This window comes from Myotis yumanensis, unplaced genomic scaffold, assembly GCF_028538775.1.
Source record: "Myotis yumanensis isolate MYYU_CA2020_CCGP unplaced genomic scaffold, mMyoYum1.0.hap1 SCAF_2, whole genome shotgun sequence".
In the NCBI taxonomy this organism is placed as follows: Eukaryota; Metazoa; Chordata; class Mammalia; order Chiroptera; family Vespertilionidae; genus Myotis; species Myotis yumanensis.
In genome coordinates this window covers 67,955,781-67,983,540 of record NW_027223753.1, presented here as the reverse complement: position 1 = coordinate 67,983,540, position 27,760 = coordinate 67,955,781, and the positions used below count along the sequence as shown (strand labels likewise).

Genomic DNA, 27,760 nt, shown 5'->3' with positions numbered 1-27,760 from the left:
GGATGTGTCCTTTCGATTTCGGTTCTTCTCAACCACACTGAAAACTGCTTCGCTGTAAAATCCGGCTTGATTTTCAGCTTCTAAAGGAACGGTGAGCACCCTGGGGAGACAGACTCAGGAGGAGTGAGGCAGCCAGAGGCAAGAACTTAACCGCTATCTGCTGCTTAGGAGAAAGGTAAGTTCTCTCAGAGACTTGGATTTCCTTGCACATGTTTATTAAGGAACATTAACATTAAGTAACATCTACAATAACATCAGCCTTGGAAGCAGCTGGCAGAAGGTGGGGGCTGAGGAGGGGTGGCTGGAGGGACTGTAAACTGGAGTCAGCTCAGCCCCTCTGTTTGGATGGAAGGCTGCTGCAGGGCAGGGGACTCAGCTTGTTCCTGGGCTGGGCTGCTCCCTCTTGGGCACCCTCCCAGGCTGCACAAAGAGCCCTGCCTGGGAGAAGGAGGAGTGCATCCTACATCACCTGCTTGAAGGGGCTGAAGTCCTTTCTGTGACTGAGGAACCAAACCTGTTCTTCCCTAAGAAGCGCTGGTTTCAGTCACTTCCTCCATCTTCCCCCTCCCCATCTCACACATTTCCCTGATGTCTGTGGGACAGTGAAAAAAACAGAGAGATTATCCTTACCCTGCAATTTAAATATTAAAACATTCTTTATTGTATGAACTGTATTTAGTATTCCAAAGATTCTATAAAGTGGTATTTAGATGAAATACTTCATTCTCACATATTTTAATCAACTATTAAAAATAACTATAAGGTCTAGGCTGGGTTTTATTCTGCAGTTTCCAAATGTTTAGTCCCTACCAAAAAATTACATCATTATTGTTTTTAGGTTCAGTTGTTTTGCTGAGTCCTCTGTAAGAATGAAAACAAAATTCCTCAGCTTTTTAAAAAAAGCTTCTGTAAAGTATCAACAGAAAAGTAGGAGGAGGAGAGGGAGCAAGGAGGAGTGAGAAGGACCTGGGAGCTTTTTCTGTGACACACTGACCTGAGGAGCTGTGGGACAGAAGTGGGAATTCAACTTTCTTTGCAAACAACTTGGTCCTGAACTTAAGCCTCTCAATTTCTGATTCAAAATGGACTGAGGAATGAAGATGTAGGGACACCTGTAGCCTGGTAGCCTGAACTGCAGGGCTCAGTTGCTAGCTTTAGCTTCCCCATTAGGAGCAGTGGTAGTTGTGATGTGACAGCCTAGTAGGACTTCACATAACCAGGACAGCAGCAAGTATAGCAGACAATGTGGGTGCATGGAGAGCTGAGAGATTAGGGTTTCTGGCTGCTTAATGGGATGGGGTGGGGCATGGAGGCAGCTTCTTCATGCATGAGCTCAGTGTTCCTCATTGTACTGTGCACTAGGTTGGACTTGTGGTCCTATTCTAATTCCACATTAGATTCACTGCTTACACAACATTATAAATTTTGCATTTTTAGTTAATTTAATTTTTTCCTCAAGAGCAGCCTTGGCTCAGAGAGCTCTGGGATACATTTATTTGTTGGATGGAAAAAGAAAAAGAGGAAGGAAGGAAGGAAGGATGAAAGGAAGGAAGGAAGGGAAGAAGGAAAGAAGGAAGGAAGGAAACCAGTCAGACATAGATGGGCTGCATTATGATTGTGGCCTCACCGCCAGCTTCCAGTCACATCCTTACAAGTTGGGAAAGGAGCAGGCTGTCTCGTGACAAGGCTATAATTCACTGCTCGGGCTCAAACTAGCTTAGAACACCACCAGGCTCAGCTTCATTCTTGGTATGGTCTGAAAATTAGGATGGACCAGCACAGCACTTCCTGGAATATAAGAAGTACTTTCTCCACCCTAACAAAGTCCTAGGTCAGACATGCCCAGGAATTATGCACAGCCCCTTGATATTTTCGCACAGACATTTTTATTTATTTTTAGAGTTTGTTTTATTTATCTTTTTTTCAGTATTGATTAAGGTCTTACTTATTGCCCCAGTGTCCTTATTGCCCCATATCCCCCTCCCCCCCACTGGTGCCCTCACCCCCTCTAGTGTCTGTGTCCATTGGATAGGCTTATATGCATGCATACAAGTCCTTTGGTTGATCTCTCCCCCTTATCCCCGCCCTCTCCTGCCTTTCCTCTGTGTCTGGAAGGTCTGATCCATGCTTCTCTGTCTCTGGATCTGTTTTTGTTCATCAGTTTATGTTGTTTATTATATTCCACAAATGAGTGAGATCATGTGATATTTATATTTCTCTGACTGACTTATTTCCCTTAGCATAATGCTCTCCAGTTCCATCCATGCTGTTGCAAATGGTAGGAGTTCCTTCCTTTTTACAGCAGCATAGTATTCTATCATGTAGATGTACCACCATTTGTTTTGTTTGTCTAAAGTTTTACATATGTCTCCTTTTTCCCCCTATTAACCCCCTCCCCTATCCTTTTTTTGCCTGGGCAAGCCCCCACCGCCCCAGTGTCTGTGTCCATATGCCAGTATGCATGCATATAAGTTCTTTGGTTGCTCTCTAACCCACCCCCGCCTTCCCTACCATTTGTCTCTAGATCAATCTATTCTTGTTCAGCAAATTATGTTGAACATTATATCCCACATATGAGTGAGATCATGTGATATTTATCTTTCTCTGACTGGCTTATTTTGCTTAGCATAATGCCCTCCAGTTCCATCCATGTTGTTGCAAATCATAGTATTCCATTGTATAGATGTATCACAGTTTTTTAATTCACTCATCTGCTGATGGGCACTTAGGCTGTTTCCAAATCTTAGCTATTGTAAATTGTGCTGCTATGAACATAGGGGTGCTTATATCCATCCTGATTGGTATTTCTAGTTTCTTGGAATATATTCCTAGAAGTGGGATCACTGGGTCAAATTTTGGTAAAACTCCCCTGTGAAGCCGTCTGGTCCAGGGCTTTTGTTTGCTGGAAGGTTTTTGATGACTGCTTCAATTTCCTTCATAATTATTGGCCTATTGAGATTTTTAGATTCATCCTGATTGCGTTTTGGAAGGTTGCTTTTTTCTGGGAATATGTCCATTTCCTTTAGGTTGTCTAGTTTGTTGGACTATAGTTGTTCATAGTATTTTTTTGCAATCATTTGTATTTCTATGGGGTCTGTTGTTACTTCACCTCTATCAACTCTGATTTTGTTTATTTGGGTCCTCTCTCTTTGTTTCTTGGTGAGCCTGGCTAGAGGTTCATCAATCTTGTTCATTCTTTCAAAGAACCAGCTCTTGTTTTAATTGATCTTTTGTATTTTTTTTTTATCTCTACGTCATTTATTTCTGTTCTGATCTTTACTGGTATTATCTCCTTCCTTCTGCTCTCTCTGTGCTTTTCTTGTTACTCACTTTCTAATTCTTTAATTTGTAGAGTTAGATAATTTATTACCAGTTTTACATGTTTTTTGTTTTTTTTTATGAGGTAGGCCTGTAGAGCTATAAACTTCTCTCTCACAATTGTTTTCACTGTGTCCATAGATTTTGGGTTGTTGTAATTTCATTGTCATTTGTTTCTAGGATGTTTTTTATTTATTCTTTGATCTCTTTGGTAATCGAATTATTGTTTAATATCAAGGTATTCAGCCTCTAATGTTTGAATTTTTTTTATTGTTTTTATTGTAGTTTATTTCTGATATTATGTCATTGTGGTCTGAGAAAATGCTTGATATGATTTCAATCTTCTTGAATTTGGAGAGACTTTGCCTATGACCCAATGTGTGGTCTATCTTTGAAAATGTCCCATGTGTACTTGAGAAGAACGTATATTTCACTTTGGAGTGAAAAGATCTGATGATATCAATTAATTCCATCTGATCTAGTGAGTTATTTAGGATTGGTATTTCTTTGCTGATTTTTTGTCAAGAGGATTTATCCAGTGATGTCAGTGGGGTATTAAAGTCCCCTACTATGATTGTATTGTTGTTGATCTCTCCCTTGATATCTTCTAGGAGTTTTTTATGTGTTTGGGTGCTCCTGCATTGGGTGCATATATGTTTACCAGGGTTTTATCCTCTTGTTGTATCAATCCCTTCAGCATTATGAAGTGGCCATCCCTATCTCTTGTAATGGTCTTCATTTTGAGGCCTATTTTGTCAGATTTAAGTATTACTACCTCAGCTTTTTTTTTTTTTTTTTTTTTTAGTTCCATTTTGCCTGGAAGATACTTTTCCATCCCTTTGCTTTCAGTCCGTATGAGTCCCTTGTTCTGAGGTGGGTATTTTGTAGACAGCATATATATGGGTCATGTTTTCTTATCCACTCAGCCACTCGGATGTCTTTTGATTGAAGCGTTTAGTCCATTTACTTTTAAAGTTATTATTGATGGGTACTTGTTTGTAGCCATTTTTATTTTTGTTCCTGTGTTCCTTCTTCCTTATTTATTTCTTCTTTTTAAACCAGGCCCTTTTGGCATTTCTTGCATTGCTGGCTTGGTAGTGAAAAACTCCCTTTAGCATTTTTTTTCTTTTTTGTGAAACTCACTATTTCCCCTTCAATTTTGAGTGATAGCCTTGATGGATAGAGTATTCTTAGTTTTAGTATGTTGCTTTGCCTGATTTTGTAAACTTGCTTCCATTCCTTTCTGGCCTGATGTGTTTCCGTTGAGAAATCATTTGATAATAGAATGGGGGATCCCTTATAAATAACTTTCTGTCTCTCTCTTACAGCCTTTAAGATTCTCTCTTTGTCCTGAACATTTGCCATTGTAATTACGTTGAGTCTTGGTCTGGGTCTTTTCAGGTTCATATTGTTTGGGACTCTCTCTACTTGTGTGACCTTTTTCTTCCCTAAATCAGGGAAGTTTTCTGTATTACTTCGAATAGTTTTTCTAACCTTTGTTTGTCTTCTTGTCACTCTGGCACCCCTATTATTCGTATGTTGTGTTGTTTCATGTTGTCCCAAAGCTCTCCTAGGCTCCCCTCCTGGCCTTTAATTTTTTTCTCCAATTGCAGTTCATTTTGGGCTTGTTTTACTGCCCTGCCTTCTAATTGGTTAATTCAGTTCTCTGCTTCTCCTAGTCCACTGTTGAAACTTTCCATAGTATTTTTTATTGTAGCTATATCACCCTTTATTTCCTCTAGAGTCTTACATAAGCTGTTGATTTTTTTAATCACAAGGATATTTTTAACAAAACATGGAGGATACAAAAATAGGAAGACTTCTTGTTATTCTTTATTGACAGTTTTATTAATACATACTTTTTATTGGCTTATAACATCAATCTATTTTTAATTTTGATGCACACTTCATGTTGAAAAACAAAATAAGTATCACATGACTCAGTTTCTCTAAACAGGGAATGACTGTAAAACTTTATGGCCAAAAGGATTTTGAGAACTTCTAAGACAAGAGAAAAATCAAAAGCTGTTTCTCTTCTGGAACCCCAAACTCCTTCAGTTCCTTCAGTATCATAAATAAATATTACATTTTATTGGTCTGTCGTATTTCAAATCAAATTGTCCAGTTAAATCCTCAGATTGTGATGAATACTAGTCATACTCACCACTAGTTCTATAGCTGTCCTCAGCAACGAGGACCACGAGACAGAGATGCATGAAACCTATGGCTTAATATATCTTGGCTTTGTGCCCGGGTCGCTCTTGTCCCAGGCAGGTCCTTCCTCAGCATCCGCCTCACTATTCTCTAAGCAGCTGGTTAAAACTCAGGGATGGGGACAGGATATTCACATGAGGTGATAGCTTTGCTTCTCAGGGGTGACCCTGGCATAGGGTAGAGCCACTCACCTGCATTACAAGATGTGCTGCCCAGCACCAGCAATAACATTCAATCTGAGGTCCTCACAGCATTGGGAACACTTTGGACCTTGCAGAGATTCACTGCAAGTATAGAACAAAAAAAGATCAATTTTTCACTGCAGGTCTTGGCCTATGCTTACTGTGCCAGAAAAAAAGTAAAACACTCCCATTGTCCTAAGGTGATGGGTGCTTTGCACAACTCTGCTTCAGTGAATAACATTTTAAGCTTATTTCTATGGGGATGTTTTTCTAGGTTTGCAGGTTGCCATGGCATCTAGACCCAACATGACGGCCCCCATTTGCCTGGTGGAAAACAACAATGAGCAGCTGTCAGTGAATCAGGAAGCTCTAGAGATTCTTGGCCAGATTTCTGAGCCAGTGGTGGTCGTGGCCATTGTAGGACTGTATCGAACAGGCAAATCCTACTTGATGAATCGGCTTGCAGGACAGAATCACGGTGAGTGGTGTCTCAGGCAGAGGACAATTCTGTGACTCCAGCTATATCACAGTTTCGTAGTTTTCTTCCCTAGTCACATGAAGAAAGAGCTAAATTCCTTTCAATAAACCAATCTTCTATTTCTAATTCTTACTAATAAATTATGAGCTTAATTAGTCTTATCTCAGGCCAGGGCCAGTTTTTTTACTCTAACTAAATCCCAGCTTATTAGTTTTCTTCCCTGGTTACATGAAGAGAGAACTAAACTCCTCTCAATAAACCAAATTTCTAAGTCTAATTCTCATCACTAAATTATTAGCTTAATCTATTCTATTGCCATATTTATAGTTTTACTTCTGTTAAGGAAAATCCCTCTTAGTAATGCATAGACTCCTTCTTTTACCTGTGCCAACACTGGGGTCTTGAAATTGTGCCTCCTCTCTTGGTCATAACATCTTTTGCTCTCTCTATAGAATTTTGCTTTTCCCATGAATATATGGAGATAATTGCATATCTATCACCATCTTTAAAGATTTTTTTGAGTTCACATGCCATTGTTGTTAACAACCTCTCCCACACCATTTGTAATTTTTATTTTTATCACTTTGATTGGAAAAACATTATCTGAATTTCTTTTTCTTTAGATGTCTCTCTTCTACCCACTTCTATTTGGCCTTTACTGGACCATTCTTTAATATGCTCTTATTATGGTATTCAGTGACCTTTATTATGTCTGATTCATGGATGCACTTCACCTCCATTTTGAGCTCTTGCAGGATATCATTCTCACTGTTAACATTCATCTCCTCCTTCAAATAGATGACACACTAAGTAAAGCATTCTTATAAAATAGAGAAAGCACCATCTTATATTCTGGGGTAATTCCATTCCAAAGAGTCTGATTTTGTAGCCACTTGGCTGCTTACATTATTTGTTGTCACTTGGCTTGGGTCTCCCCTTCCTTTATAGGTTTCCCTCTGGGCTCTACGGTGCAGTCTAAAACCAAGGGCATCTGGATGTGGTGTGTGCCTCACCCCTATAAGCCTGATTGCACTCTGGTCCTTCTGGACACTGAGGGCCTGGGCGATGTGGAAAAGGTAAGGCAGAGGGTCACAGATAAAATGTTTTCATCTATAGGATGTTACATCAAAGTAATGGATTGTCTCATAGTGAACTTTTTAATTTAACTGCTTGATCTATTTGTGAAATCTAGAAATCGAATTATATATATCAGGCAAATTCTTGGTTGTTTGGCTCTTATTTCTAGGTAAGGTGTCATGTTACATTGTGTAAATTTTTTCTATTTCTTGGCAATAAATGCATAATTTGATTCAATTGCTGAGCACCATATTCCTGGGTCTCTAAGTTAGTACTGTAGATACTAGTGACCCATGTAAAAGCCCTGCCCTCAATAAGTCTTTGGTCATCTGGTGAAGTTCACCAAGTGCTCACCAAGCATTTTGGAAGACTTCGAGACACCTCTGAATGAGATGGTTCTATAAAAGATGTGTTTGTCCTACATCATTTTAAGATGGGTTTCTGTTATTTTAGTTTTCTACTAAAGGGTAAAACGAATGATTTCTCCTTTTCTGCTTTATTTTGAGACTTATTTGGAAATAGTACCTAAATTCCTACAACTTTTTATTTCTACCCAGAGAAGATTTAGAAATTTTGTGTTTGTTTTTATATATCAAACAGTCTTGCTGTCCCGATAACCTGTTGTTTGTCATAAGTGCAAATTCTTATTGTAATCATTTTTTTAAATTGGGCTTTGGAATATAAATGGACAAATCAGCATTTCCTTCCAAGTTTTTGTAGATATTTTCCACTTTTGCTCTGGGGAACAACTTTAGAGAGTGTTTGTAATAGAATAAAAAGTCTGTATTGTGCCGTTATTTAGACCTGCTGTATTTTATACAAACAAATTACCCCCTCCTTTAAGGTCCTTCATCTGGTTGCACTAGGCTCACTATCCAGCTTTAACTTCTTGACCTACCCTCTGTTCCAGTCAGATCAAATAACTCTATTTTATAGAAAAGACTTCTGTATGCGGCCATGTCTACTTTTGCTTCTGTGGGTCTTTCCATGTGCAGGATACCTTCACTTCTTGAAATTCACACTCTGCTAAGTCTTTAATTTTCAATCAAGATGCTGAGGAAGACTTTATGTTATGTAAAATTTTCCAAATTTCAGAGCTCTGATCTTCCATGCTAGACATGTAAATTTTAACTTAATGCTTTTTAAAATTTGTATTTATTATTGAAAGTATTACATATTTTTCCCTTCGTCCCCTCCTATTGACCATGACTTCCTCACACCTATCCCCTCTGCAGGCCTTCAGCATGCTTTTGTCAGTGTCCATGTTTTGTGCATATATGCATATAAGTTCTTTGGTTGATATTTTCTCTCCTGCCCCCCTTAAATTACCATTATAGCTACAGGTTCCAATGCTTACATACATTACTTTGATGTAGCATCCTATAGATATTATCCTTGTTATATTCCTTGCTATAGATGTTCATCATGGCTTTGAAATAGTGACCTGGAAAGTAATATTTGTCATTTTAAACTGATTTTTAATTTTAACAACAGTGGAAATATTCAGTAGTTTCCCATAAACACTTCTTGGATATATCCCCAGTTATGTTAACTATGGAATATTTTATATAGTCCATGACCAACCAATATATGTAGAATAAATATCTGCTAGTACCAGTCATTGAACCTAATAGCACACCAGGTGCTGCACTAAATTACTTTATATGTTATTTTATTTCATCCAATTCATTAAAAAGAAAACCCTGTGATGACAAATTCACAGTCACAAGTAATGTTTTTGTAATTGCTAAAGCTCATATGTATATTTATTCCCATCTTCAAACTTACTTGTTTGCATGATGAGTACATTACCTGAAATAAATTGAAGGACTGTTAGACTTAGTGTCTGAATGAATTTCTATAGGGTAAACCCCTGAATGTCTTGCCCTATTGTACTTCCAGGGCGACTCGAAGAATGACTCGTGGATCTTTGCCCTGGCTGTGCTGCTATGTAGCAGCTTTGTCTACAACAGCATGAGCACCATCAACCACCAGGCCCTGGAGCAGCTGCAGTATCCTTCCAGGAACCCAACCTCCATGTGTCATGGCTTCAGTGGGAATGGGGATCCAGTCAGTTTCTCCTTCCCTCTCAGTTGCCTTTGTAGACCAAAAGGATCCGAATGAGAGTGTTTATAATAGTATTTCTTTTCTTGTTTTTTTGTTTGTTTGTTTGTTTGAATTAGAGAAATGTGGGAATTGTGGGTAGAAAGTTAATTTTCCTTAGCAAGGTCCTAGTTATGTGACAGAGCTGACAGAACTCATCAGGGCTAAGTCCTCCCCTACACCAGATGGAGCAGAAGATTCAACAGAGTTTGTGAGTTTCTTCCCAGACTTTATCTGGGCTGTACGGGATTTCATCCTGGAGCTGGAGTTAAATGGTCACCCTATCACAGAAGATGAGTACCTGGAGAATGCCTTGAAGCTGGTTCCAGGTAACAGCATGGCTGGGCAGTGGATGGTCCAAAACAGATGGGAGGTACTGAACTTTACATCTGGAGTTGCATTTGTACTTGAGAATAGCAGTCTGCAGAAATGGTGGCTGGGAATGGGTTTTAAAGCTCTATGGACTGGAGTTTTAGTTCACTTAATAAAAGTAGAGCCTAAAGTAGAGTAAAACTATTCATAACCGATTTGATCTTTACACATTGTAATTTAGAATCCAATTTAACTTTTGAAATTGGTGCTAAAATCTTCTAATGAGCTGTCACTTATGTTTATTATTTTAGCTTCTGCTTTTCTGTTTTGAGGAAAACAGCTGATCAAAAACTTGTTTGGCATAAAATTACAATGAAAAGCCTACTAATGAAAAAATGTTTTTCATGTAATTAGACATAATTCTTCTAAAAATGACTTTATGTTCTCATAAACCTGAAGTAGTATATTTTCTCTTTTCAATCTACCTATTTATGCAATTATTGATAATTATTAGAATATAATTTTAATTTCTATATCAAAGATTTTTTATTTTTAAATAATTTTATTTTTAATTTTATTTTATTGTTTAAAGTATTGCAAATAGTAGTGCTCATGCCTTTTTTCCTCATTGACCTCCCCCTGGCCTGCCTTATCCCTTGGCACATGCCAACACTCTCACCCCCAGTGTCTTGTGTCCATTGGTTATGCTTATATGCATGCATACAAGTCCTTCGATTGATCTCTTACCTCTGCCCCCGACCCCTCCCTGCCTTCCCGCTGTAGTTTGACAGTCTGTTGGATGCTTCTTTGCCTTAGTATCTATTTTTGTTCATGAGTTTATATTGTTCTTTATATTCCACAAATGCGTGAGATCATGTGGCATTTATCTTTCACTGAGTGGCTTATTTCACTTAGCATAATGCTCTCCAGTTCCATCCATGCTATTGCAAATGGTAAGAGTTCCTTCTTTTTTACAGCAGCGTAGTATTCCATTGTGTATATGTAACACCGTTTTTTAAACTATATTTTATTGATTTTTTACAGAGAGGAAGGGAGAGGGATAGAGAGTTAGAAACATCCATGAGAGAGAAACATCGATTAGCTGCCTCCTGCATACCCCCTACTAGGGATGTGCCTGCAACCTAGGTACATGCCTTGATTGGAATCGAACCCAGGACCCTTTGGTCCACAGGCCGATGCTCTATCCACTGAGCCAAACCAGTCAGGGCTTTACAGAGAGAAAGGGAGAGGAATAGAGAGTTAGACACATTAGTGAGAGAAACATTGATCAGCCACCTCCTGCACACCCCCAACCGGGGATGTGCCCACAACCAAGGCACATGTCCTTGACCAGAATCGAACCTGGGACCCTTCTATCCACTGAGCCAAATCGGTCAGAGCTGTAACACTGTTTTTTAATCCACTCATTGGCTGTTGGGCATATAGGCTGTTTCCAAATCTTAGCTATCGTGAATTGTGCTGCTATGAACATAGGGGTGCATATATTTTTGTGATTGGTGTTTCTAGTTTCTTGGGATATATTCCAGTGTGGGATTACTGGATCAAATGAAAATTCCATTTAATTTTTTGAGGAAATGCCATATTGTTCTCCACAGTGGCTGCCCCAGTCTGCATTCCCACCATCAGTGAAGGAGGGTTCCTTTTTCTCCACATCCTCTCTAACACTTGTCATTTGTTGATTTGTTGATGATAGCCATTCTGGCAGGTGTGAGATGGTACCTCATTGTTGTTTTGATTTGCATATCTCAGATGATTAGTGATTTTGAGCACATTTTCACATGTCTCTTGACTTTCTGTATGTCCTCTTTCGAAAAGTATCTATTTAGGTCCTTTGCCTATTTTTTGATTGGATTGTTTACCTTCCTTTTGTTAACTTGTATGAGTTCCCTGTAAATGTTGGAGATTAAACCCTTATCAGAGATAACATAGGCAAATATGTTCTCCCATGCAGTGGGCTTCTTGTTTTGTTAATGATTTCTTTTGCTGTGCAGAAGCTTTGTATTTTGATGTAGTCCCATTTGTTTCTTTTCTCTTTAGTTTCCATTGCCCTAGGACAGTGATGGTGAACTTATGACATGCATGCCAGAGGTGACACGCGAACTCATTTTTTTGGTTGATTTTTCTTTGTTAAGTGGCCTTTAAATATATAAAATAAATATTAAAAATATAAATCTTTGTTTGACTATTTTTGCAAATATCAAAAAATTTCTATATGTGACATGGCACCAGAGTTATGTTAGGGTTTTTCAAAATACTGACACACCGAGCTCAAAAGGTTCGCCATCACTGTCCTAGGAGCTTATCGATGAAGATATTGCTACAACAAATGTCTGCTACTTAGTGCCTATGGATTCTTTAATATTTTTATGGCTTCCCATCTTATGTTTTAAGTCTTTTATCCATTTTGAGTTTTCTTTTGTGTATGGCATAAGTTGGAGGACTAGTTTAATTTTTTTGCATGTATCTGTCCAATTTTCCCAACACCATTTATTGAAGAGACTATCTTGACTCCATTGTATGTTCTTGCCTCCTTTGTCAAATATTAATTGAGCACAGTGACTTATGTCAATTTCTGGGTTCTCTGTTCTGTTCCACTGGTCTATATACCTCTTCTTGTTCCAGTACCAGGCAGTTTTGAGAACAGTGGCTTTGTTGTATAGCTTGATATCTGGTATTGAGGTCCCCTCCAACATTGTTCTTCTTTCTCAAGATTGTTGCAGCTATTTGGGATCTTTTTTTATTCCAGATGAATTTTTGGAGTCTGTTCTAGGTCTTTGAAGTATGTGTTTGGTATTTTAATGAGGATTGCATTGGATTTATAGATCGCTTTGAGTAGTTTGGTCACTTTAATGATGTTGATTCTACCAAATCCATGAACATGGTATAGTCTTCCATTTGTTCATGTCTTCCTCTATCTCTTTTTTCAGTGTCCTGATATTTTCTGAGTACAGGGCCTTTATCTCAGTGGTTCTCAACTTGTGGGTTGCGACCCCTTTGGTGGTTGAATGACCCTTTCACAGGGATCGCCTAAATACATGCTGCATATCAGATAGTTACATTACGATTCATAAGAGTAGCAAAATTACAGTTATGAAGTAGCAACGAAAATAATTTTATGGTTGGGGGTCACCAAAACATGAAGAACTGTATTAAAGGGACTCGGCATTAGGAAGGTTGAGAACCACTGCTTTATCTCCTTGGTTAAATTTATTCCTGGGTATCTTAATTTTTTTGTTGCAATGGTAAATGTGATTGCTTTTTAAGTTTCTCTTTCTGTGAGTTCATTATTTGTGTATAGAAAAGCCATATACTTCTTGGTGCTAATTTTTTATCCTGCTACATTGCTGAATTCATTTATTAAATCCAGTAGTTTTTTGATGGAGTCTTCGGGGTTTTCTATGTACAATATCATGTCATCTGCGAATAAGGACAGTTTTACTTCTTCTTTTCCAACTTGGATGCCTTTTATTTCTTCTTCCTGTGTGAGTGCAATGGCTAGTACTTCCAGTACTCTGTCAAACCAGAGTGGTGAGAGTGGGCATCCCTGTCTTGTTCCTGTTCTTAGGGTGGGTTTGACATATATGACTTTAATTATGTTGCGGTATCATCCTTTTATTCACACATTGCTGAGGATTTTTATGAAAAAGGGTGTTGGATTTTGTCAAATGCTTTTCCTGCATCAATGGATATGATTATATGGTTTTTATCTCTCAGTTTGTTTATGTGATATAACACGTTTATTGATTTGTGGATACTGTACCATCCTTGTATCCCCGGAATAAATTCCACTTGGTCATGGTGTATGATCTTTTTAATGTAATACTGGATTTGATTTGCTAATATTTTGTTGAGAATTTTCGCGTGTATGTCCATGAGGGATATTTTCCTATAATTCTCTTTCTTTGTGTTGTCTTTATCTGGTTTTGGGATTAGAGTAATGTTGGCTTCATAGTAAGAGGTTGGAAGTGTTCCTTCCTCCTAAATTGTTTGGAATAGTCTGAGGAAGATAGATTTCATTTCTTCTTTGAGTGTTTAGAAGAATTCCCCTGTGAAGCTGTGTGGTCCAGGGCTTTTGATTGTTGGACGTTTTTTGATTACTGCTTCAATTTCCTCCATAGTTATTGGCTTATTCAGATTTTTTTGATTCCTCCTGGTTGAGTTTTGGAAGGTAGTATTTTTCTAGGAACATGTGCATTTATTCTATTTTGACCAGTTTGTTGGAATAGAGTTGTTCATAGTTTTTTTTTTTTTTGTAATCCTTCATATTTCTGTGGGGCTTGTTGTTATTTCGCCTCTTTCATTTCTGATTTTGTTTATTTGGGTCCTCTCTCTTTGCTTCTTAGTGAGCCTGGCTAGCAGTTCACTAATCTTGTTTATCCTTTCAAAGAACCAGCTCTTAGTTTCAATGATCTTTTTTGTTGTTCTTTTTGGTCTCAATGTTATTTATTTCTATTCTGATCTTTATTATTTCCTTCCTTCTGCTCACTCTGCACTTTTCTTGTTGTTCTCTTTCTAATTCTTCAAGTTGTAGAGTTATATGGTTTATTACCAGTTTTTCTTGTTTTTTTTTAGGTAGGTCTGTAATGCTATAAAATTTCCCCCTCAGAATAGCTTTCACTGTGTCCCAAAGATTTTGTATTGTTGTATTTTCATTGTGATTTCTTGCCAGGATGTTTTTTATTTCTTCTTTGATCTCTTTGGTAACCCAATCATTGTTTAATAGTATGCTATTCAGCCTCCAAGAGTTTGAATTTTTTTTATTGTATATATTGTAGTTTATTTCTAATATTATTCCATTGTGTCTGAGAAAATGCTTGATATGATTTCAATCTTCTTGAATTTGGAGATACTTTGCCTATGTCCCAGTATGTGGTCTATCTTTTGAAATGTCCCATGTGCACTTGAAAAGAATGTATATTCTGTAGTTTTGAGGTGGGTTGGAATGTTCTAATGATGTCAATTAAGCACATCTGATCTAGTGAGTCATTTAGGATTGCTATTTCTTTGCTAATTTTTTGTCTAGAGCCTTAGTCGGCAAATCACACCTCACTAGCCACATGCTGCTCTTTGGCTCCTTGAGTGTGGCTCTTCCACAAAATACCACATGCGGGCATGCACGTACAGTGCGAAGTTGACTTAAAACTTTAAGTAAAGTTTATTAAGTTAATTTTAGGGAATGTTGTGGAGTGAAAGAAGGTGTAGTGTCGAAGATTGAGAAAGGTATGTTGAGATGGTTTGGACATACAGAGAGGATGAACGAAAGTAGATAGACGAAACAAGTATACAAGACGAGTGTGCGTGTTAAAGTCTTCTATTATGATTGCATTGCTGTCAATCTCTCCCCTAATATCTCCCAGAAGTTTTATTATGTATTAGGGTGCTTCCGCATTTGGTGCATATATGTTTACCAAAGATATAACCTCTTGTTGTGTCAATCTCTTTAGAATTATGAAGTGGCCTTTCTTGTCTCTTGTTATGGTCTTCACATTGAGGTCTTTTTTTGTCAGATAGAAGTATTGCTACCCCAGCATATTTTCCCTTTCCATTTGCCTGCTAGATATTTTTCCATCCTTCCCTTTCAGTCTGTGTGATTCCCTTGTTCTGAGGTGGGTTTCCTGTAGACAGCATATATATGGGTCATGTTTGCTTATCCATTCATTCACTCCATGTCTTTTGATTGGAGCATTTAATCCATTTAAGTTCAATGTTATTATTGATTGGCACTTGTTTGTAGACATTTCTGTACTTTATGCCTGTCTTCCTTCCTCCCTGTCTATTTCTTCTTTTCATAGCATTCCCTTTAAAATTTCTAACATTGCTGACTTGGTAGTGATAAACTCAGCATTTTTTTTTATCTGCCAGGTTCCTGATTTCCCCTTATATTTTGATTGATAGTCTTGTTGGATTGAGTATTCTTGGATTCAGTCCTTTGCTTTGCATAATTTTGTATACTTCATTCCATTCCCTTCTAGTTTCAGTTGAGAAGTCATTTGATAATCTGATGGGGGATCTTTAGGAGGCAACTCTCTGTATCTCTTGCAGCCTTTAAGATTTTCTCTTTGTCGATAACATTTGCCATAGTAATTATGATTTGTCTTGTTGTGAGTCTTTTGGGATTCATCTTGCTTGGGAATCTCTGTACTTGTGTGACTTTTTTGTTCCCCATATCAGGGAAGTTTTCTGTCAACATTTTTTCAAATAGATTCTCTAGTCCTTGCTCCTCTTCTTGTCCTTCTGGTGCCCTTGTTATACATATGTTACTTCATTTTGTGTTGTCCCAAAGTTCCCTTATTTTCTCTTTCTGGTTTTTCTCCAGTTGGTGTTCAGTTTGGGCTTGTTTCTCTTCTTTATCTTCTAACTCAGTAATTTGGTCCTCTGCTTCTTCTGGTTTACTCTTGAAACCTTCCATAGCATTTTTGATTGTAGCTTATCACTTTAGATTTCTTCCTGATTTTTGCATAGGTTGTTGATTTTCTCATCCATCCAGTTTATGATATGATTTCAATCTTCTTGAATTTGGAGATACTTTGCCTATGTCCCAGTATGTGGTCTATCTTTTGAAATGTCCCATGTGCACTTGAAAAGAATGTATATTCTGTAGTTTTGGGGTGGGTTGGAATGTTCTAATGATGTCAATTAAGCACATCTGATCTAGTGAGTCATTTAGGATTGTATGACCATTACTCTGAATTCTTTTTCTGTCACATTGCATGCCTTCATTTCACTTATTTCTTTTCTTAGTGATTTCTCTTTTTTTTCCTCTGAGGATTGTTCCTTGTCTTTCCATTCTAACTATCATCAGAAGGTCCAAACACTGAGTTGCGGGGCCTGAGTCATGTGCAATGGGAACGTCGTGCCTCTGAAGTGTCACTGAAGAGCTCTGACACTGAAGCCTGTGGCTGCCACGGGCCAGTGGGTGCCACGTGCACCGAGAATCAGTCACCGGTGCTCAGTGCAGCCTCGTGCATGCATCTAGGATCAGGCACCCCGCATGTGCCACACTGAAAAAAATAATCCCTGTGGTCATGCACCAAAAATCAGAGTCCCCTGGAGTGCACCAGGAGTCAGAGTCCCCATATGCACGCTCCGAGAATTGAGTATTGGAGTCTCGGTCGCTTGGTGCGACCTTGTGCCAAGAATCAGGGTCCCTGTGTGCATGTGTGCCAAGAATTGGAGTCACTGGAGCTCAGTTTGCTTGCACTGAGAATCAGGGATCCCATGTGCATGCAATGAGAGACAGTCCCAGCATGTGCCTGCCGAGAGTCAAGTTACTGGTGTTCAGTGCTGCCTTTTCCTGTGCATTGGAAAGGCACGACTGTGGTGTCTGGTGGTTGGTAGCTGTGGATTGGGAAGACACAGTTTTTGCTGCTGGGACCTTGTGCCCTTGATTGGATTCACGTACCAGTGGTGGCTCACAGAGGCACCTGGTGGTTCTTTGCCAAGGCGGAGTACTCAGATGGGCTCTGGAGCTGAAGTTGTGTGACCTGCTGTGTTTGTGGGCAGGCAGCCGGGAAGGAGGGTGTCCCAATTTCTATTGCTGGGGCATGTGTCCTTGTTTGGATACAAGCACACCCAGTGGGGGCTTACAGCGGCACCAAATAGCCACCTTTGAGGCGGTGGGCTCAGGAGGTCTGCACGCTAGAAAGGCATGACTGTAGTGTCTGGAGGTCGACAGTCTGGGAGAGGGAAGTCACACTTACTGCTGCAGGAGCCACACACCCTTGGAGGTGGAAATCCTAGGGATCTGCAGGTCTGCGGGTGGGGCAACAGGATTTTGACTGGAGTGACTGCAGGGTCTTGGGCATTGTCCAACGCCAGTCTGGGTGGTGGAGCTGATGAGTTCCTAGAAGAGACTGCTCTCTCATTCAAGATGGCAAGGGCTCTGTGCCCGAGCCCCACATCCTAGGGAGTGCAGGTGGCAATGGTAGGTGCTCCTGTCCAGGAGAGCCCGGTCTGCCCGCCTCTGATTTTCCTGCTGGATTTAACTGTCCCTCACTCATTGACACCTATTTTCAATTGTAGTTTACACTCAATATCATTTTGTATTATTTGCAAATATATAGCATAGCAGTTAGATAACACATACTTTACAATGAGATCTCCCTATATTTCAGGTACTCACCTAGTACAATGCATAGATATTACAATATTATTAACTATACTAGAGGCCCAGTGCACAAAAATTTGTGCACTCGGTGCGGGGGGGGGGGGGGGGGGGGGGTGTCCCTTAGCCCATCCTGTGCCCTTTCGCAGTCTGGGACGCTTCAGGAGATAATGACCTGCTGGCTTAGGCCTGCTCCCGGGTGGCAGAGGGCAGGTCCAATCCCTAGGTGCAGCCACTGGTCGGGCTCAGAGCAGGGCCGATTGGGGAGTTGGGGCGCTGCCCCCTGTCATGCACAGAGCAGGGTGGATCGGGAGGTCCGATGCAACCCCTAGTCAAGCTCAGGGTAGAGTCGATTGGGGGGTTGGGGCACCACCCTCTGTCACACTCAAGGCATGGTCGATAGGGAAGTTGCGGCGCCACCCCCTGTCACGCACAGAGCAGGGCAGATCAGGGGGTTGGGGCATTGCCCCCTGTCATGCACAGAGCAGGGCCCATCAGGGGGGTTGGGGCTCCGTACCTTGTCACACACAGAGCAGGGATGAGCAGGGGCTTGAGGAGCTCCCCCCTGTCACTCACAGAGTAGGGACGATAGGTGAGTTGGGGCACGGCCCCCTGTCACACACAGAGCAGGGTGGGTTAGGGGGTTGGGGCGCAGCCCCCTGTCATGCACAGAGCAGGGCCGATCAAGGGGTTAGGGCGCTGCACCTTGTCACACACAGAGCCGCAGGGCGATCAGGGGGTTGGGGAGCTCCCCCCTGTCACCCACAGAGCAGGGCCGATCAGGTGGTTGGGGCGCTGCCCTCTATCACTCACAGAGCAGGGCTGATCAGGGGATTGGGAGGCCACCACTGTCACACTCAGGGCAGGGCTGATGGGGAGGTTATGGCTCTACCCTGTCACACACAGAGCAGCGCCCGTAGGGGGGTGGTGTTGTGGCGTTGCCCTCTATCACCCACAGAGCAGGGCTGATCAGGGGGTTGGGGCGCTGCACCCTGTCACACACAGAGCCACAGGACGATCAGGGGATTGGGGAGCTCCCCCCTATCAGGCACAGAGCAGGGCTGATCAGGGGGTTGGGACGCCTTCCCCTGTCACGAACAGAGCAGGGTGGATAGGGAGGTTGTGGCCCCGCCCCCTGTCACACACAGAGCCACAGGGCAATCAGGGGGTTGGGGCGCTGCCCCCTGTCATGCTGATCCCGGTGCTGGGAGGCCTTGCAGCTCCGCTGATCCCGGTGCCGGGAGGCATATTACCCTTTTACTATATAGAATAGAGGCCTGGTGCACAGGTGGGGGCCGGCTGGTTTGCCCTGAAGGGTGTCCTGGATAAGGGTGGGGGTCCCCACTGGGGTACCTGGCCAGTCTGGCTAAGGGGCTGAGGTCCGTTTTCAGGCTGGCAGGTGACTGAAGCTCCCAATTGCTCCTTTTTTTTCTTTTTTTAAAAATTTATTCTGGGCCAGCTTTAGCTCTGAAGCCTCGGCTGCTGAAAGCGGTTTTCTGGCCTTTGTTTACCTTCTGTATTTGATACAATGTTGCGGTCTGGCTCGCTGAAGCCCGGCTGACTGAAGCAGGTTTCTGGGGTTTGGTTTAGCTTGTATATTTGCAACATAGTTGCTTAGAGTTGCAGCTGAGAGGCCGGCAAGTCAGTCGGGGCACATTGGAGTCCACAGTCACTGGAGCAAGCAAGCCTCCCTGTTCGCTTCAAACTGCCTGGCTGCCAGCCGCCATCTTGGTTGGCAGTTAATTTGCATATCTCCCTGATTAGCCAATGGGAAGGGTAGCGGCCGTACGGTTAATTACCATGTTTCTCTTTTATTATATAGGATTCCATATGCTCTTTTTTACATCCCCATGAATATTTTCAACTACCAACTTGTATTTGTTAATGCCTTCACTTTTTCACCCCCACTCTCCTCATGCAGCCATCAAATTTTTTTTCTCTGTGTGTATTAGTCTGTATCAATTTTGTTCATTTATTTTGTTTTTTAGAATCCACAAATAAGTAAAGTCATATGATATTTGTCTCTCTCTAACTTATTTCAGTGAGCATAGTACTGTCTATATTCATCCATGCTATATCAAATGATATGATTTCATTATTTATTATGATTGAGTAGTATTCCATTGTGTATATGTACTACCTATATTTTATCTACTTGTCTATTTTTGGGCACTTAGGTTACTTACATATCTTGGCTATTGTATATAATGCTGCAATGAATATAGGAGTCATATATTCTTTTTGGATTAGTGTTTTGGATTTCTTCAAATATATAACCAGAAGTGAAGTCACTGGGTCATAAGGTAGTCCTATTTTTAATTCTTTTGAGAAACATCCTTTCTCTTTTCCATAGTAGCTGCACAAATCTGCATTCCCACCAACAGTGCAAAATTGTTCCCTTTTTTTCCACATCCTCACCAACCCTTATTGCTTGTTAATTTGTGAATGAGAACCATTCGGACAGGCATGAGGTGATATCTCATTGTGGTTTTAACTTGCATTTCTCTGATGATTAGTGATGTTGAACATCTTTTCATATGTGTATTAGCCTTCATGTCTGAGATTTTACTGTATATGTTTTATTCTAGTAGTTTTATGGTTTTAAGTCTTACATTTAAGTCTTTAATCTATGTTGAGCTTATTCTTGTATATGGTGTAAGACGGTGGTGTAGATTCACTACTTTTGCACATATTTGTCCAATTTTCCAAGACCATGCACCACTAGGCTGCCTTTACCCCATTGTATGTTGTTTTGCCTCCTTTGTCATCTATTAATTGATCATATTTGCATGGGTTTATTTCTGTGCACTCTGTTGTGTTCAATTGATGTAGATGTCTGTTTTTATTCCAGCCCTATGCTGCTTAGATTACCATAACCTTGTATTATTGTTTGGTATCAGGTAGCATAATACTTCCAACTTTGTTCTTTCTCAGTATGTCTGTGACTATTCAGGGTTTTTTATGGTTTCATATACATTTTGGATTATTTATTGTACTGATGTGAAAATCACCATTGGTATTTTGACAGGGATTGTGTTGAATTTATAGATTCATTATAGGCATTATAGACATTTTAATTATGTTAATTCTTTCTATCTGTATCATAATTTTTTTCAATTTACCCATATTTACCCGTGCTACAATTTCAAAATAATAAAAATATTTGAATAGGTTAAATTAACAGGAGCGTGTAGGTATCTGATGAACCCTTGAAAGAAAATCCACTTCTGATTTATACACTCCTAATTTCATGTTTCTATTTATGGTTTCTCAAAAAAATGAGAAATGGGCTACACAGAACAGCAAAGCTATCAAATGAATATAGTTATTTTCCTTAAAGAGTTTAGAGACTAATGGTGATATCTTAAAATTATGTTTTAGCTACATTTACCCTTCACTCTTCAGAGTATAATATTGTTTTGAAAGCTAATGCTGTACACATTATTTTTAGCATCTAAACAGTTTTCCTTAGATAATCTGGTGTTATTTCCAACATTGCTTCATTAAGTCTTGTTTGGGCTCTTCATTTTGTTCCACAGCTTCATTTCCCCATGGGATCAAGGTGACCAATATCTTACATTTGACCCATGTTTCTGTTATTTATTCAGTAGCCAATATTGACAATATAGACAATACTCTATCATTTTCAGGTCTGATAACAGCAATAGGTAGTTGTAGTTGTTTTTTTTTTAAGCATATTTAAACTCTTCTAAAATTTTCCCCTAAAGTTGCATCATTGGTAAATTTGATGTTAAAGGAGCATTTGGATGTCCATGCTAAAGGAGTTATAACCAGAAGTTATACAGAGAGAATATGGCAAAGATACAAAAATCCCTGTCATAAAAATCTTTAGGTCTTTTGTCCTCAGATTGCTCCTACTGTAATACCTGTTTTTGTTTTTGTTTGTTTTAATCTTTCAGGCCTGAATCGCAAAGCTCAAATATCTAATCTCCCTAGAGAGTGCATCCGCCATTTCTTTCCAAGAAGGAAGTGTTTTGTCTTTGACCGGCCAATAAATGACAAAGAACTCCTAGCCCATATTGAGAAGGTTTCAGAATACCAACTGAATCCTAAATTCAAGGAACAAACAAAGAATTTCTGTTCTTACATCCTCACCCAGGCCAGGACCAAGACCCTCAGGGAGGGAATCACAGTCACTGGGAAACGTGAGTCTCTATTTCACATTTTGTGGGGCCTGATATTTGTTGAATATATTATAGGATGTGTTCTCCAGGATTTGTGTTTGATTCTACATAGAATTATGGGTCTACAAATATTCATACTCAATGCAGACACATGTATACTTGTCATACTTTTGGGTGTTTATAAATTTCTCTCTAAAATTACAACCATTGACAGCAAAATTTGCAGTATCCATACTAATAAAACATCCACTCAAAAGGAATCACTAACTGGGTAGAAAAATAGAATACATTATTTCCTTAACTGAGGTTATTTATAATGAATGAGATTTCCAAGGAGAATACAAAAGATATGTTGGGGATTTAGAACAATTTAACAATGCACCTGAGCCCATAAAGCTCTGAAAATTTACAGGAAGCTTTATTATTCAGAAAAATATAGGATCACATTTACCCTGCCTCATCTGTAAGTAATTTGCTTGTAAAATTTTCAATGAGAAATTGTGTTTTCCAGATATCTTTTAGTATGTTAGATAAAGGAATGTATTGAATTATGTTAGCCTTGTGGTCTAAAGAAACATACAAATTAGAGTCAATGAGACAATAGTGTTACTAGTGGAAATATGTTCTTCTGTGGTGTTGTGTGAAAGGAATTTGAGGGACCCTTATGTAGGAGGAGTTTTATGCCATAATGGCAAGGTTTATTAAAGTGAAAAGCAAAGTAGACTCTCAGGGAGACGGAGAGCTGGCAGGCTAGAGGGCAGCTACTGCCCTGAGGTATTTGTGAACCTTCCCCATATATATTTGGGTTTGGGAAAGGTCAAGCTTTCTTTAAAACTATCCAATCTCTTTCCTGTTTTCTTCGGGACTTGTGCCCTTCCCCCATGCAATCTTTCCCCCCATTTTCCTGGTTTTATGCCCTCCCCCACTTATGGTCCACATTTTGGCTCCTATTGCACATGCTTCATTGTTTTGCTTGGTCATTTGGCTCCTATTGCACAGGTACTTAGTAAAGGAATTCTCTCTGTGCCGTTTTTCTCCCATCCTAGTTAGTTGGGTGGACTCCCCAGGGTGATTGTAAGGCTATTTTTTCTATTTAATCAGGCTTTAACAGATGACTAATTCCAGTAGCTCCCTGGTATCTTGTTAATATCTAACTAACTGCATATACCAATAGCAGTAGATGGAAGTTGTATGTGTGTGTGTGTGTGTATGTTTGTGTGTGCATGCGTGCACACATATGTGTGTTGGTTGTGAGAGACAGACATATAGAGAGATTTAGAAATTTAGTCTCCAAATCATAGATGCTGTTGAGTGATAAACTGATATTTATCCCTTAAATTTCCTGGCTTATTAGGGCTAAGGACTCTGGTGGTGACTTATGTGGATGCCATCAACAGTGGTGCAGTGCCTTGTTTGGAGAATGCGGTTACAACACTGGCCCAGCTTGAGAACTCTGGGGCCGTTCAGAAGGCAGCCAACCACTACAGCGAGCAGATGGCACAGAGAGTGAGCTTCCCCACAGAGACGCTGCAGGAGCTGCTGGACCTGCACGCAGCCTGTGAGAAGGAAGCCATTGCAATCTTCATGGAGCACTCCTTCAAGGATGACAACCAAGTGTTCCAGAAGAATCTTGTGGTACTGTATCTTAGTATTTATTTACCCTTTGAGACCTTTTCATTAAAAAGGTAGCCTAGAGGAACTTTTCTGACCCCAGTCCTCCTCTCAGTCATGGATAGAGTGGTCTGGATTCATATGAGGGATGCAATTTAAAAAGACTGCATTTTCTTCTTCCTCTCCCCAGGTACTTTATGTAAAAATTTATATGGTCTCTGATGCATAATTAGCATAGACATCTTTCTGAACTGAATACTTACATTGAAGTCAAGCCTGCCCTGAATACCCAAAAGTCATTCCTTCTTTAGATGCTTTTTGAGAACAATCTTCCATTCCCAGGAACCAAATTTCTCTTAACAGACCCTCATACCAGGCTATTTTCATCTGCTATGGCTCCTTATTGCTTCCTTGTGTCATTGAAGATGAAATTAACAAAATTCACAATTGCAAGGAGCCATAGAGATAAGGGAATTCAACACCAACATTTTTTAAAAATATATATTTTATTGATTTTTTACAGAGAGGAAGGGAGGTGGATAGAGAGTTAGAAACATTGATGAGAGAGAAACATTGATCAGCTGCCTTCTATACAGCCCCTAGTGGGGATGTGCCTGCAACCAAGGTACATGCCCTTGACCAGAATCGAACCAGGGATCCTTGAGTCCGCAGGCCAACCCTCTATCCAATGAGCCAAATCGGTCAGGACTCAACACCAACATTTTTGATGAAGAACCTGAGACCTAAGGGGGTTAGAAACTTTCCCCTGCCTCACATGGAATTTTCAGGGTTGTGAGTAAAGGAAGTCTTGTAATTCCTGTTTTATTCTGTGTCATTCTCGAACAGAATGCTTTTCTCATGAAGACCACAGCTAGACTTCCTTCCACCAAGTTATTTGGAATTTTTTCTCCTCTGTTCCTTTCTCCTGGTGACAGCCCTCTATACTTCCCTTTCAGGAAATCATAAAGGATAAGCAGGATAAGATCTTGCTGCAGAATGAAGAGGCATCTGTTAAATACTGCCAGGAAAAACTAGAGCAGCTTTCCAAGTCCCTAATGGAAGGTATTTCAGCAGGTATTTTCTCTGTTCCTGGTGGTCACAAGCTCTATATGGAAACAAAGGAAAGGCTTGAACAGGACTACTGGCAAGTGCCCAGGAAAGGAGTGAAGGTGAGGACTAAGGGGAGCATAGGGATCTTACAGATTAAAGTCAAGGGGGTCTCCTGGAAATCGGTCACAGCATCAGTTGTGGGTAATATGGGAGCATGGAGATATCATGACTGTTTTAGCATGAAAGGCCCATAATTTGGTCTTTCTTCCTAAAGAGAGTCACAATGTCCATTCTCAGAAAAGAATATGGATTTCTGAAATCCATAAAAGACAGAAAAGAAACAATCCTTTTCCATCCAACAATATAACATTCAGTGAGTCAAAGGCAAACAATTTACAAGTTAAAGTCAGAATTTATGTATTCAAAGCTGATCAAAAGAGAAAAGGAAGTCAAACATATCCATAATTGCATACAGCGTTAAAATACTTATGAATCTGAGATAGTTGGCTATAGAGGTGGTGGTACCAACCAATAATAATAAAATAATAGTGATAATAATGCAATTCATATTTATTGAACTCTTATTATTAAGACATAATATTGAGTTCCTCCCTGAGAATTTTAATGTTATCCTTCAAGTAGCATTAAGAGGCATCTATACCTTTTGAGAACATTTCACATATCTGAACTGAGAGGCAGAGATGGGATAAAATGATTTGCTCAACGGAACAGCCAGCAAGTGACAGAGGAGAACAACAACACTAATTGGAGATAACATTTCTCCCTGGAAGGCAACTATACAAAAGCACCAGAGACAGTGGTTGTGTAGAACTGAACATGGTTCTCTCTGGCTGGAATGTAGAGTGAACAGTAGAATGTAGCACTAGGGGAGAGACTCCAGGGGTATGAAGAGCTTCTGGTCTCTCTAATGAGATTGGAAACTGTGCGGAGACATGGTGCAGTTTTAGTCAGGAAGAAAAAATAACCTGGACATTGTTTTTTGAAGCCTATTCTTCCCAGTGGAAATTGAAGTTCTTTGTTCCTTCTTGTCCCCTCAGGCACATGAGGTTCTCCAGAGGTTCCTGCAGTCGCAGGCAGCAACAGAGAATTCCATCCTGCAGGCAGACAAAGCTCTCACGGATGGAGAGAAGGCCATGGCAGGTAAGGGGCAGGGCTGGGCTCACAATGGGTGGCAGGTACCTGCAGTGTCCTTTGACAGCTGTGAGAACAAAACCTCCTGACACAAGGAGCTTTCTCTCCTTCTGTGGGACATACTCTCTAACTCTGAAAACACCAGGGCACATCAGCCAGCCAGGGCCTTTCTTATCACACTCTGCTATGAGCTCTTGATGGTGTGGCAAGGGAGCAGTTCAGAGTCTTCTCACCTCCCCTTCCAGTTTGTTTTGTTCTCAGAGCTCAGGAGGGTAGAGATTAGTCCTCACTTAATTTTCTTTCCTCTGTCAAACCTCCCTGGGGCAGCGGAGCGGGCCAAGAAGGAGGCAATTGAGAAGGATCAGGAGTTGCTGAGACAGAAACTACAGGAGCAGCAGCAGCAGATGGAGGCACAGAAGAAGAGTCTTGAGGAAAATATATTGCAACTGAAGGAGAAGATGGAGAGGGACAGAGAGACTATAGTAAGAGAGCAGAATATGATGTTGGAGCATAAATTGAAGGTAAGTCCTGCCATGGCCTCAGTAGTGCTCCATGGTCATTGTCCTGGTACCTCAGGTGGATGGAGAATGGTACAGCAAGACCATGGAGGAAACACCATTGCCATTTACTACTTGTGATTTGTTAATACCTTGAATCTTCCCTTTGTTCCCTTTCTTTGTAAAAAGTATCTTTGAAATCTACTCTGTGCATACACTGTGGAGTGGTCAGGACAAGCATCTCACTTCTGAATATTTGGACCATATAAATAGGTTCTGAGGTGTGATTTTGGGTTATTTTAAAATGATTTATTTTGCCTGAATAAACAGTTATTTGAAACACATGTATTTAAGATGAACACCAACTGGTTTGCTTTACCAAGATCATTGCCTATTATCACGAACCCTGCTACCATCCAAAGACTCTAAGGTAGACCTCTGCTGACAATAAATTATCCGAAATTCCAGTTTAAAATTACAGGGATATGATAGTTTTAAATTTGCTGCACTGTTGCTAGGTATGGAGAGTCTACCCAAGTTATCTTATGGCAGAGGAAGCATTTCTGATTGGCTATCTGTACGTGTTTATAATAAGGTTCCAGCTCAATGTATAATTTCCCATTATTTCTGCATTTTGTTGGCCACATTATTCCAAGTGGGACTGAGAATTGGTGCCAGCAGACCAAGGTTACTTCTCAACTGACATTGTGACTGGCACACATTACATTTGTCCTAGTGCCAGGCTGTCCTAGCAAAACCCTATAGATATGTGAATATTTGTAAGACTGTAAACTAAGCTTTCTTTCAGTGTTTATGTCCAAGACAGGATTATTCCTTATTGCAAAATTATCCTTGATTGTATAAGAGAGAACAATTTTAAGAATGAAAGGAAAGAGTTCTTAAATAGAAAATGAAATTCTTGGAAAACATGGGAATTTAAAATATTTTATTTTTCTTCTCATTTTTTTTTTTTTTAGGTTCAAGAAGATCTGCTTAAAGAAGGATTTAAAAATAAATCTGAACTGATGAATGCAGAGATCAATCATTTGAGAAATAAGATTGATACTGCTCAAAAGGATAATACTTCCTGGATTGAAAAAGCCATAGATGTCTTGTCAGTATTGTGTAATACTGGTAAAGTTGTTAGTGATATTTTGAGAGGCATAGGCTCCTTAAAAAAGAAATAATTTTCCTTAGAAAAAAATTATAGAATGTGGATATATGCTATGGCTTGTTTTTAGTGTGTATTCTTTTCAAGTTTTTTCACCCAATGAAACAAAAAAAGGTGCTTACTAAAGAATATCAATGCCTATCCCTCATTAGATTGAATTAATGCTCCTATGCTTTGTTATAGCATTTACTTTATGAAATATGCATGTTTAAATAAATATACTTACAAACAATTCATTGACTTACTGCTCTTAATGACAAAAAATTAGAAACTACTAAAATATTCATCGATATAAATTGGTAATATAATTTAACATGTGCACATG

The 27,760-nt window shown here is 39.9% G+C and overlaps 1 protein-coding gene across 4 annotated transcripts; it reads left to right on the top strand.

Moving 5' to 3' along the window:
* LOC139003549 (guanylate-binding protein 6-like) lies at positions 1 to 27,667 on the top strand. 4 transcript variants are annotated; one of them, XM_070405561.1, is made up of 12 exons: positions 1 to 175; positions 4,124 to 4,191; positions 5,989 to 6,192; positions 7,141 to 7,268; positions 9,172 to 9,281; positions 9,505 to 9,701; positions 21,730 to 21,975; positions 23,309 to 23,589; positions 24,522 to 24,734; positions 25,674 to 25,776; positions 26,095 to 26,288; positions 27,242 to 27,667. In XM_070405561.1, exons 3-12 carry the CDS (start codon positions 6,003 to 6,005, stop codon positions 27,449 to 27,451), a joined length of 1,872 nt encoding a protein of 623 aa, XP_070261662.1. In that variant the 5' UTR covers positions 1 to 175; positions 4,124 to 4,191; positions 5,989 to 6,002; the 3' UTR covers positions 27,452 to 27,667. The 4 variants fall into 4 exon arrangements, with proteins under 4 accessions (XP_070261662.1, XP_070261660.1, XP_070261663.1 ...); XM_070405559.1 differs by lacking the exon at positions 4,124 to 4,191; XM_070405562.1 differs by lacking the exons at positions 4,124 to 4,191; positions 5,989 to 6,192.
* The last annotated feature ends 93 nt before the right edge of the window (positions 27,668 to 27,760 follow it).